Source organism: Carcharodon carcharias, chromosome 21 (genome assembly GCF_017639515.1).
Source record: "Carcharodon carcharias isolate sCarCar2 chromosome 21, sCarCar2.pri, whole genome shotgun sequence".
NCBI classification, from domain to species: domain Eukaryota; kingdom Metazoa; phylum Chordata; class Chondrichthyes; order Lamniformes; family Lamnidae; genus Carcharodon; species Carcharodon carcharias.
The window spans coordinates 90,273,856-90,286,999 of NC_054487.1; the positions used below are offsets into that span (position 1 = coordinate 90,273,856).

The 13,144-nt window shown below is 42.4% G+C and overlaps 1 protein-coding gene across 2 annotated transcripts in view; it reads right to left on the reverse strand.

The window, feature by feature from the left end:
- Positions 1-13,144, reverse strand: part of zdhhc17 (zinc finger DHHC-type palmitoyltransferase 17) — a 135,084-nt gene that overhangs the window by 49,473 nt on the left and 72,467 nt on the right. For both annotated transcript variants that reach the window (XM_041216281.1, XM_041216280.1), the window contains exon 5: positions 5,759-5,903. In XM_041216281.1, the coding sequence (XP_041072215.1) occupies positions 5,759-5,903 (145 nt within the window). The remainder of the gene's footprint in view (positions 1-5,758; positions 5,904-13,144) is intronic.

Genomic DNA, 13,144 nt, shown 5'->3' on the forward strand with positions numbered 1-13,144 from the left:
AAAAACTCAGCATGTCTGACAACATCTGTGACGAGAGAAACAGAGTTAACATTTCAAGTCCATATGACTCTTCTTTAGGAAAAACTCCTGCTGAGTTTTTCCAGCATTTTTTGTTTTTATTTCAGATTTCCAGCATCCATAGTATTTTGCTTTTAATACTATTTTTAGTGATTTGTGTATCAGCACTCCCAAGACCCCTCTGTTCCATTTAGACTCTTATCCAAGTAATATGTGGTCTCCTATTCTTCCTCCAAAATGTAACACCTCACACTTACCTGGACTGAAATTAATTTATTAATAACATAGCCATTCTGCAAGTCAATTAATATCTTCCTGTATTTTGCTGCAGTCCACTGTGTTAATTACACTCCCCAATTTGATATCATCTGCAGATTTTGATCACATCAGTCAAAGTCATTTATTTAAATGGTGAACAAAAGGTTCGACACATATGCCTGTGGAATTACGATGACTTGTTTCAATGCCGTAAACTGTATGTAATATTACAAAAGACTGACTTGCATTTACATAGCACCTTTCCTGATCACCAGTCACCTTGAAGCGTCTTACAGTCACTGAAGCACTTTTGGATTATAGCTGCTGTTGTAGGAGACGCAGCAGCCTCTTCACACACAGCAAGCTCCCGCAAACAGCAACAATGATCAGGTGATCAGTTTTTGTAATACTGATTGAGGGATAAATATTGGCCAGAATGATGTGTTGTAAGCTCTTCCAATGGGTAAAGGCACAACCAGTGAAAGACTAAATTATCAATCTGAATGAGTGAGCAAAAATTTGACAGATGGAGGGAGTATAATGTGAGGTTGTCCACTTTGGCAGGAAGAACAGAAAAGCAGAATATGATTTAAATGGAAAGAGATTGCAAATGCTGCAGTACAGAGGGATCTGGGTGTCATACATGAATCACAAAAAGTTAGTACGCAGCTACAGCAAGTAATCAAGGTGGCAAATGAAATGCTAGCCTTTATTACAAGGGGAATTTAGTATAAAAGTACAGAAGTCTTGCTACAACTGTACAGGACATTGGTGAGACCACATCTAGATACCGTGTACAGTTTCGGTCTCTTCACTTTAGGAGGGATATACTTGCTTTGGAAACAGTTGAGAGAAGGTTCATTAGGCTGATTCCTTGGATGAAGGGTTTGTCTTATGAGGAAAGGTTGAGCAGGTTTGGTCTATACTCACTGGAGTTCAGAAGAGTAAGAGGTCACCTTGTTGAAACATATAGGATTCTGAGGGGGCTTGACAGGATAGATACCCATAGGATGTTTTACCTTATGGGCAATCTAGAGCTAGTGGAGTATAGTTTCAAAACAATAGGTCTCCCACTGAAGACAGAGATGAGGAGGAATTTCTTCTGAGGGTCATTAGTCTTTGGAATTCTCTTCCACAGAGAGGAGCTGAGGTTGGGTCAATGAATATATTCAAGGTGGAGTTAGACAGATTTTTGATTGACAAGGGAGTCAAGGGTCATGGGGGACAGGCAGGAAAGTGAAGTTAAGCTCACAATCAGATCAGCCATGCTCTTATTGAATAGTGGAGCAGGCTCGATAAGCTGAATGAGCTGCTCCTGCTCCTATTTTTATGATCTTATGAACACACTATAACTGCTGTGGATGCTGTTGAAAACAAGGTTTTCTGTCATTTCACCAGTGTTAAAAATGTGAGGATTAAGATTTTTATGTTTTGGAACCGTGTCTTTAAGTTAGAGTCAGATGGGGGAATGGAGCCATGTCACCTGCTCTGAATGCTGCTGACAAGAAGCTTGGGTGCTTGGTTGTTTAAGGTTAAAGGGGGGCTCAGGTTGTTTTACTGGGAAGAAGATGCAAGATGTTCACACCTGTAAACAATGACCAGTGCAGTTGTCTTGACGGCAGACAGACTGTTTGTCTCCAAGTCCCAAGGTGGTGCTAGCAATGTCAGGTTTTGTAAACAGTTATACTTTCATCTGTCTATTTAATCCCATAATAGAATGGAGTTGGGGAAATCTAGAGATTAGCTAATTAGCATTTCTACCTGGATACAAGGCCCATGTAATTTATGTTCCCATGGAGCTGGGCTTTGAGAGGGGAAGAGTCCATAGGAAGCCATTAGGAGAATCACATTGCAGACTTTACTAAATATCACTGAACCTCCACAGGGTCAGTCTACGACGAGCTGAGAGAGAAAGAGAGAGCGAGAGCAAGCAGAGAGGTAGAGGCAGCAAGTCTCTATGTTCACCACACAAAGTGTGTGGGAGCTCGCACTGGAATCAAAGAGACCAAGTTTGTGAGGATTTAAACAATGCTGGAAGATTCGGCTAGCTTTGACTAGAGGGAGAGATCTCCAGGGTAACCCACACCCTGAAAGTCAGTTTGAGGATTAAAAGCTATCTGGTTGGAAAAGGAAAAAGGGGCTAAGAATCACTTTGGACTGGTTCCAGGAGAATGAAATGTCTACTTAAAGGACCAAGTAAAGTGTAACTGTAGAGGGAGATTTTCTCTCATTTTCAATATTAAATGAGGGATCTCTCCTGTAGTTTAGAGGAGGAGATATATACTGAAATAGTGTTAAGTCAATGTTGCTTTTAGTTTGTGTGTTACAGTTAAAGTCTTCAAACTTGAAATCTTGTCATGTGATCCTTTCAGCCATTCACTGGAAGTTCAAATTTCTTTCGAAAAGTTATCAGTCTCCATGGGGATCATACTAAGGGCCATGGGCAGTAATTTGCTATTACTCAACTGCTCACAAACACTGCAAAATGGAAGTTTAATAACTTTGATTTAATTCAAAGCTACTCATGGAGCATAAACATCGACATAGACCAATAGGGTCAAATGGCCTGTTTCTGATGCTACAAATGTTATATAAGTTGCACAACGCAAAGTGCAACTGCTCCCAACAGCACAGTAACATATTTGGGATGCAAATTTGAAGTATTTTTTGAGGATGCGATTACACAGCAGGATTTTAACCACAGCATCAGATGCAACAACACTATTGTAACGTTTGAGGGTTTCAGGGTTTTCACAGCACTAAAAAGTTAAGATCCAGTTCCTAAAAATACACCACAGAGTTGTGAAACGATGTGGTGAAGAGTCAAGTAAATCAACTTGTGCTGCTTGGGTATTGCAACTATCTAAATGAGTGGAGCATCCAGTTCTGCATACAAAGAAATGGCCTTCAATATTGCAATTGGGTTAATCTTTAACCTCTTGAGTTTAGTTAGCTGAAAGTGTGAAATTAATTTTAATCCAATTAAAGATCAAACTTCATCAATGTGGGGGCGGGGTATCAGGAGTCCAAGTTTGGGCATAAGCAATAAAAGGACTGATAAACAATTTCAATTTAGGATTTTTCATTCAACAACAGCGGCTTAACTTAAAAAAATTACAATGCGAACTGCTACCAGAAAGATCACAGAAAATAATCTCCACGTTCTAGTAGTTGCAACAATGGAACAGCAGGGCCAGAAAATAGCCCAAACCAGTGGTATTATCCATAGAAAGATACAAAAAAACTCCCTTAAAGTCTTAACATTGGATATAAATGCTGTCTCCCAATAGCTTCATGTACGACTGCCATTACAATTTCAGGGCTATTTTCAATTGCTTGTATTTAGCTTTTCACTGATCCGTCTTTTGGAATGAAAGCTGTCAAAATAGCTTTTTTCCCCCATTCTCTCTCTGATTCCATGAATTCGCTTTCTGTAAGCCTGATGTTGCAAACCCACCCAGAAAGGGATTACAAAATGCCATTAACTCAATCTTATTTTCTAAAGCCTTGCTGGAATAATTTGATCAGTCTATTTTCGGATCAAGCACCTGATCAGGGAGGCAATGAGTATTTATTTAACAATCAAAATGTCAACATGCATCATAGTGCCATTGTGAAATGCATGATCTTTAGCCCTTGGCATTACATCGCATTATCTTAATCACCACCTATAGCCAATAACTGTGACAAATACAGCTAATTCTAACCACAGCCTTTTGGGATTGAGTTGAGGAATGATGCGAGCAACATGCCTGAACATGCCAACATGTAGGCCTAAGTGCGATGAGATGCATTTTCTGTCTCCCGCTCTGCCATATCCCCGAATTTTACTGAGCTAATCTGGCAAAGTCCCAGAAGCATTTTCCCATAAGAGGAAGGTGGCTGGGAAGAATAAAAGAACTCTCAAATGATGGAAAACATAACTGAGCAACACTGCTGGGAGTCTGTGAATGGATCGCTAAACATGCTGACCCAAGTCAACTTGTAACCTCAGAGACAAAAATGGAATTTCATACTTTTAAATAAGCTAGTTTGTTTTAAAGCAACTTATCCCAGTTGGGCTCTTCTGATGTTTATCACTTCCTTCATTTTGACTTACACTGAGTTTTCTGCTGTTCATACTGGACTGCATTTCTTCCTCTCTCTGCTTCCTACCTGGAAAAACTGAAGCAACCATATCTACTTTTGATGAAGCTCTGGAAAACAACAGGGTTTATGTTTGTTGGCATGAATTTACCATAGCTTCCTTCACTGTTCCTCACTTCACCTTTAAGTGGTAGCTGAGAAAGGTATTGATATTTGACTATTTGCCGAACTAACGCTACCCATCAATTTCTTACCCCTCAAGCCTCTATCATAAAATGGGGCTGGTATCAGGGAGGGGAAACTGCTAAAAAAAAAGATTTTTGTAATAATATAAATAAAGACAAGAATACAAACCTGAGTGAATTTTGACAACCGACTGTTTAGGTGATTGTTCAAGATTCCGCAGCACTACTTCAACAAGAGCAGGGAACTTTTCTCCATTATCTGTCCCGCTACCAAAACAGATTAACTGATCATTTACCTTGCTGCTGTTTGTGGGACATTGCTGTGGACAAATTGGTTACCATGTTTGCTTATGAATTAATAGCGACTACTCTTCAAAAGTAATTAATTGGCTGTGAAACACTTTGGGATATCTTAAGAACATGAAAGGCATTGTTGTGATGGATAATAAATGCTGATCTTGTTAGCGACACCCTCATCCCAAGAATAAAAAAAAACAAAGATCTTTTGTTTAAACAGCAAGTGCTGGGAAAACTCAGCAGGTCTGGCAGCATCTGTGAAGAGCAGTTTCTCTCTCTTCAGAGCCATGAGTCATATCGACTCGAAATGTTAACCCTGATTTTCTCTCTCCACAGATGCTGCCAGACCTGCTGAGCTTTTCCAGCATTTTCTGTTTAAACAAAAGATCTTTGTTTTCTTTTTTTTATTCAGTCTTGGGATGAGGGTGTTGTTAACAAGATCAGCATTTATTATCCATCACAACTTGTCCTCGAGGAGGTGGTGGTGAGCCACCTTCTTGAACTTCTGCAGCTGTTTGGTGCAGGTGCACCCACAGTGCTGTTGGGGAGGGAGTTCCAGGATTTTACGCAGTCACCATGAAGGGATTGCAATATTTTTCCAAGCCAGGATTGAGAGAGAGACTTGGAGGGGAACTTGATGGTGCTCCCATGCAACGGATACCCTTGTCTTTCTAGCTGATAGAAATGATGAGTTTGGAAGATGCTGTCAAAAGAAACTTGGCAAATTGGCAAATTGATGCAGTGTATCTTGTGTATGGTACACACTGTGGCCACTAAACGCCATTGGGGGAGGGAGTGAATGTTTCAGGTGGTGGATGGATGCTGATCAAGTGGACTGCTTTGTAGACATTTTTTCCTGTAATGATAATTATTATGCAGTTCAGGTCTACAAACAAAAGTAGGCTGAAAATTACCTGCCCCTTTGCAATCAGGTATGCAACAATAGAGGTATGACCAAACTGAGCGGCTAGGTGGATACAGCTACAGCCTTCTCCATCAATCAGTGAGGGTTCCGCACCATACTTCATCAGATGCACAACCATGGACAAGTGACCCTGTCTGGAAGAAATACACAAAGAATACTTTACACAAACTATTAACTAGTCAGATGTTATGAGTGCACACAGGCAATGTTGAGAGTTTGCCTAAACTCAGGGGGAAAAAAAATCATGTAAGGTGCCAAGAGCCTTTTTAGAACTGCACGAGGAGAGTATGGTTATGCCTTGTATAAGATTCTTCGGTTCCTAATCAGAATACTAATCATTACAATCTAGCTTAATAGAGACTAACACTTGACTTTATTAGATACCCTTTTTGGTAGTACAGTAAAGTTGAAAACTTAGAAAAACAGTAAAATTGCTGTTACCTCCACCAACCGGAATTCTCGATTAGCCAGAACTCTTGGATCATAAGAACATCGGAAATTGGAGAAGTAGGCCATTCGGCTCCTTGAGCCTGCCCCGCCATTCAATAAGATCATGGTTGATGTGTTTGTGTTTCGAATTCCACACACCCATCTACTCCCGATAACCTTTCATTCCCTTGCCTAACAAGTATCTATCCACCCCTGCATTAAAAATATTCACTGACCCCGCCTCCACCAACTTCTGAGGCCGAGAATTCCAAAGTCGCACAATCCTCAGAAAAAAAATGTCTCCTCATCTCTGTCCTAAAAGGGTGGCCCCTAATTTTAAAACAATGCCCCCTAGTCCTGGACTCACTGACAAGAGGAAACAACCTTTCCACATCCACCTTGTCAAGGCCGTTCAGGATCTTATATACTTCAATCAAGTCACTCCTCACTCTTCTAAACTCCAGTGGAAATAAGCCCAGTCTGTCTAACCTTTCCTCATAAGACATTCCAGGTATCAATCAAATAAAGCTCCTCTGAACTGCCGCCAATACATTTACATCCTTCCTTAAAATAAGGAGACCAAATCTGCACGCAATATTCGAGATGTGGTCTCACCAGTGCTCTGTATGCCCTCAAGCATAACATCCTTCCTTTTATGTTCAATTCCTCTCATAATAAAGAATAGCATTCCATTAGCCTTCTGTACCTGCTTACCAACTTTATGTGACTCAAGCACTAGAACACCTAGATCCCTCTTCACCTCGGAATTCTGCAGCCGTTCTCCGTTTAAGTAATGCTCTGTTTTTTTATTCTTCCTGCCAAAGTGAGCAATTTTACATTTTCCCACACTATATTCCATCTGCCAGATCTTTGCCCACTCACTCAACCGATCTATATCCATCTGCAACCTCCTCACAACCTACTTTCTTACGCATCTTTGAGTTATTTTCAAATTTAGCTACCATGCCTTTGCTCCCCTCATCAAAGTCATTAATGTAAATTGTAATAAGTTGAAGGCACAGCACAGGCCCCTGTGGGACCCAACTTATCACATCCTGCCAATCAGACAAAGTCCCATTTATGCGTACTCTCTGTTTTCTCCCAGCCAGCCGATCTTCTATCCATGCTAATATGTTATCTCCTACACCATGGGCTTTTATTTTCTGCAATAACCTTTGATTTGGCACCTTATCAAATGCCTTCTGGATATCCAAGTACAGCACGTCCACAGGCTCCCCTTTATCCAGAGCACATGTTACTCCTTCAAAGAACTCGAATAAATTGGTTAAATATGATTTTCCTTTCACATAGAAACTAGGAGCAGGAGTAGGCCATTCGGCCCTTTGAGACTGCTCCACCATTCATTATGATCATGGCTGATCATCCAGCTCAATAACCTGCTCCCACTTTCTCCCAATATCCTCTGATCCCTTTCACCCCAAGAGCTATATCTAACTCCTTCTTGAAAGCATTAAATGTTTTGGTCTCAACTACTTTCTGTGGTAGTGAATTCCACAGGCTCACCACTCTCTGGGTGAAGAAATTTCTCCTCATCTCAGTCCTAAATGGTCTACCCCGTATCCTCAGACTGTGACCCCTGGTTCTGGACTCCCTCACCATCGGGAACATCCTTCCTGCATCTCCCTTGTCTAGTCCTGTTAGAATTTTATAGGTTTCTAAGAGATTCCCCCCTCATTCTTCTGAACTCCAGCGAATATAATCCTAATCGACTCAATCTCTCCTCATATGTCAGTCCCGCCATCCCAGGAATCAGTCGGGTAAACCTTCGCTGCACTCCCTCTATAGCAAGTACATCCTTCCTCAGATAAGGAGACCAAAACTGCGCATAATATTCCAGGTGTGGTCTCACCAAGGCCCTGTATAATTGCAGCAAGACATCCCTGTTCCTGTACTCGAATCCTCTGGCACTGAAGCATCTCTGCATCCTCCTCACAGCTCACCCTCCCACCAAGCTTTGAGTCATCTGCAAATTTGGAGATATTAATTTAATTCCCTCATCTAAAAGATTAATACGTATTGTGAATAAATGGGGTACCAGCACTGATCCCTGCGGTACCCCATTAGTCACTGCCTGCCATTCGGAAAAAGACCCGTTTATTCCTCCTCTTTGTTTCCTGTCTGCCAACCAGTTTTCTATCCATCTCAATACACCACCCCCAATCCCACGCGCTTTAATTTTACACGCCAATCTCTTATGTGGGACGTTGTTGAAAGCCTTCTGAAAGTCCAAATAAACCACATCCACTGGCTCCCCCTAATCAACTCTACTAGTTACATCCTCGAAAAATTCCAGTAGATTGGTCAAGCATGATTTCCCTTTCATAAATCCATGCTGACTCTGTCTGATTCTGCCACATGATCAGCTATTAAATCTTTTATAATGGACTCTAGAATTTTTCCCACTACCGACGTCAGGCTGACTGGTCTATAATTCCCTGTTTTATCTCTGCCTCCCTTTTTAAGTAGTGGGGTTACATTAGCTATCCTCCAATCTGTAGGAACTGTTCCAGAGTCTATAGAATCTTGGAAGATGACCACCAATGCATCCAATATTTCTAGGGCCACTTCCTTAAGTACTCTGGGATGTAGATTATCAGGCCCTGGGGATTTATCGGCCTTCAATCCCATCAATTTCCCCAACACCATTTCCCTACTAATACTGATTTCTTTCAGTTCCTCCCTCTCACTAAACCCTGTGTTCCCCAACATTTCTGGTATGTTATTAGTGTCCTCCTTTGTGAAGACAGAACCAAAGTATGTATTTAATTGGTCAGCCATTTCTTTGTTCCCCATTATAAATTCCCCTGTTTCTGACTGTAAGGGACCTACATTTATCTTCACTAATCTTTTTCTCTTCACATACCTATAGAAACTTTTACAGTCAGTTTTTATGTTCCCTGCAAGCTTACTCTCGTACTCTATTTTCCCCTTCTCAATCAATCCCTTGGTCCTCCTTTGCTGAATTCTAAACTGCTCCCAATCCTCAGATCTGTTGTTTTTTCTGGCCAATTTGTATGCCTCTTCCTTGCATCTAATACTATCTCTAATTTCCCTTGTAAGCCATGGTTTGGCCACCTTTCCTGTTTTACTTTTGTGCCAGACAGGAATAAACAATTGTTGCAGTTCACCCATGCACCCTTTGAATGTTTGCCATTGCCTATCCACCATCATCCCTTTAAGTAATGTTTCCCAATCCATCATAGCCAACTCGCGCCTCATACCATTGTAGTTTCCTTTATTAAGAACCCAACTCTCAGAATCAACTACATCACTCTCCATCTTGATGAAGAATTCTATCATATTATGGTCGCTCATCCCCAAGGGACCTCACAGAACTAGATTGCCAATTATTCCTTTCTCATTACACAATACCCAGTCTAGGGTGTCCTGTTCTCTATTTGGTTCCTCAATGTATTGGTCCAGAAAAACATCCTGTATACACTCCAGGAATTCCTCCTCTACAGTATTGTTACTAATTTGATTTGCCCAATCTAAATGCAGATTGAAGTCACCCATAATCACAGATGTCCCTTTAATACATGCTTCTCTAATTTCCTGTTTAATGCCATTCCCAACATCACCACTAGTTTGGGGGTCGATATACAACCCCCACTAACGTTTATTGCCCCTTAGTGTTCCCCAACTCTACCCATTCAGATTCCACATCGTTGGAGCTAATATCATTCCTCACTATTGTGTTAATTTCCTCTTTAACCTGCAATGCAGCTCCACTGCCTTTTCCTTTTTGTCTGTCCTTCCTAAATACTGAATACCCCTGGATTTTCAGTTCCCATCCCTGGTCACCCTGCAGCCATGTCTCCGTAATCCCGACTATATCATACCTGTTTACGCGGTTAATTCATCCACTTTATTGCGAATTCTCCTCGCGTTAAGGCACAAAGCCTTAAGGCTTGTCTTTTTAACATTGCTTGTGCCATTCCCACTATTTTTCACTGAGGCCCTGTTTGATTCTTGCCCTTGATTTCCACACCTATCGCTTTTCTTATTCCCCTTTCTGATTTTTGTTCTTGTCCTTGATTCTCCTTCCTCTGACTCCTTGCATAGGTTTCCATGCTCCTGCCATTTTAGGTTAAACCATCCCCAACCACTCTAGCAAATATTCCCCCTAGGACATCAGTCCTGGTCCTGCCCAGGTGTAACCCGTCCAGTTTGTACCGGTCCCACCTCCCCCAGAACCAGTCCCAATGTCCCAGGAACCTGAAACCCTCCCCTTCACACCATCTCTTCAGCCACGTATTCATCCGATATATCCTGCTTTTTCTAATCTGACTGGCACATGGCACTGGTAGGAATCCTGAGATCACTACCTTTGAACTTTATTTCCTAACTCCCTATATTCTGCTTTTAGGACCTCATCGCTTTTTTTTAACCTATGTCAACCATGCTGACTCTTCCAGATTATCTTGAGTTTTTCTAAGTGTCCAGCCATAGCCTCTTTAACGATCAGTTCCAACACTTGCCCCACGACAGACGTCAAAGCTAACTGGACTACAGTTTCCTGTTTTCTGCTTCCCCCCAATTCTTGATGAGAGAGTTGAGTCTGTCTTTTGACTGGACATGTCAAACTCACAGGTAGTTATCACCTGTGGCCTGCCCTCGCTTCAGTCTCAGCCTCCCACTGTTCAGCAGCACGTGCTCCCTCAGCGCCACTCACTAGATTCACATAGTCCTGCACCTCTTACAAGGCCTCAACATCACATGATTGCCTTGGAGCTCTCTCATTGGATGAAAACGTGAAACTCACCTTGCACCTTAATTAACCAGCACTTCCCATTCCCAGAGCATGCCGGATAACAGAGATTTTCCTGTGGTCTGGTAAAGGTGCCAAGATGGTGGGACCGTGGGAAAATTATATCAAGTTATATAAAGAGTTTACTCACAACAAAAAGTCAAGACCTTGAGACTGTCTGTGGGAATTGCTTGTGCATGTAAAAACTTGGGTCTGGAATGTCTCGCCCCCTTTAGGAGATAAGGCCATGGAGCCTTGAGATAGGAGACAGTCAGACACAAATGGATGTGAAATGCATTCACAACAACTCAGATACTGAAGCAGTCCATGTCCAAATGCAGCAAGACCTGGACAATATCCAGGTTTGGGCTGACAAGTGGCAAGTGACATTTACACCACACAAGTGCCAGGCAATGACCATCTCCAACAAGAGAGAATCCAACCATCGCCACTTGACATTCAATGGCATTAGCATCACTGAATCCCCTACTATCAACACCCTGGGGGTTACTATTGACCAGAAACTAAACTAGACTAATCATATAAATACTGTGGCTGCAAGGGTAGGTCAGAGGCTAGGAATCTTGCGACGAGTAACTCACCTCCTGACTCCCCTAAGCTATTTAGACAGCACCTTCCAAACCCACGACCACTACCATCTACAAGGATAAGGGCAGCAGACACTTTGGAACACCACCACCTGGAAGTTCCCTTCTAAGCCACTTACCATCCTAACTTTGAAATATATTACCGTTCCTTCACTGTCACTGGGTCAAAGGGAGGCAGTGGCATAATAGTTTTGTCACTGGACCAGTATTCCAGAGACATATGGTAGTTTTCTAGGGACAGAATCACAGCGCAGAAGAGGCCCTTCGGCCCATTGAGTCTGTACCAACACGTGAGAAACACCTGACCTACCAACCTAATCCCATTTACCAGCACTTGGCCCATAGCCTTAAATGTTATGATGTGCCAAGGGCTCATCCAGGTACATTTTCAAAGATGTGAGGCAACCTGCCTCCACCACCCTCCCAGGCAGCGCATTCCAGACCGTCACCACCCTCTGGGTAAAAAATTTTTCCTCACATCTCCCCTAAACCTCCTTCCCCTCACCTTGAACTTATGTCCCCTTGTGACTGACCCTTCAACTAAGGGGAACAGCTGCTCCCTGTCCACCCTGTCCATGCCCCTCATCATCTTGTACACCTCGATCAGGTCGCCCCTCAGTCTTCTCTGCTCCAACAAAAACAACCCAAGTCTATCCAACCTCTCTCCATAACTTAAATGTTTCATCCCAGGCAACATCCTGGTGAATCTCCTCTGCACCCCCTCCAGTGCAATCACATCCTTCCTATAATGTGGCGACCAGAACTGCACACAGTACTCCAGCTGTGGCCTCACCAAGGTTCTATTCAACTCTAACATGATCTCCCTACTTTTGTAATCTATGCCTCGATTGATAAAGGCAAGTGTCCCATATGCCTTTTTCACCACCCCACTAACATGCCCCTCCACCTTCAGAGATCTATGGACACACATGCCAACGTCCCTTTGTTCCTCAGAACTTCCTAGTGTCATGCCATTCATTGAATACTTCCTTGTCAAATTACTCCTTCCAAAGTGTATCACCTCACACTTTTCAGGGTTAAATTCCATCTGCCACTTATCGGACCAATTGACCATCCCGTCTATATCTTCCTGTAGCCCAAGACACTCAACCACACTGTTAACCACCCGGCCAATCTTTGTGTCATCTACAAACTTACTAATCTTACCCCCCACATAGTCTTCTATGTTGTTTATATAAATGACGAATAATAGGGGACCGAGAACAGATCCCTGTGGTACACCACTGGACACTGGCTTCCAGCCACTAAAGCATCCTTCTGTCATCACCCTCTGCCTCCTACAACTAAGCCAATTCTGAATCCACCTTATCAAATTACCCTGTATCCCATGTGCCTTTGCTTTCTTTATAAGTCTCCCATGTGGGACCTTGTCAAAGACTTTGCTGAAATCCATATAAACTACATCAACTGCACTCCCCTCATCTACACAGCTGGTCACCCCCTCAAAACATTCAATCACATTTGTTAGGCATGACCTCCCTCTGACAAAGCCATGCTGACTATCCCTGATCAAACCTTGCCTCTCCAAGTGGAGATAGATTCTCTC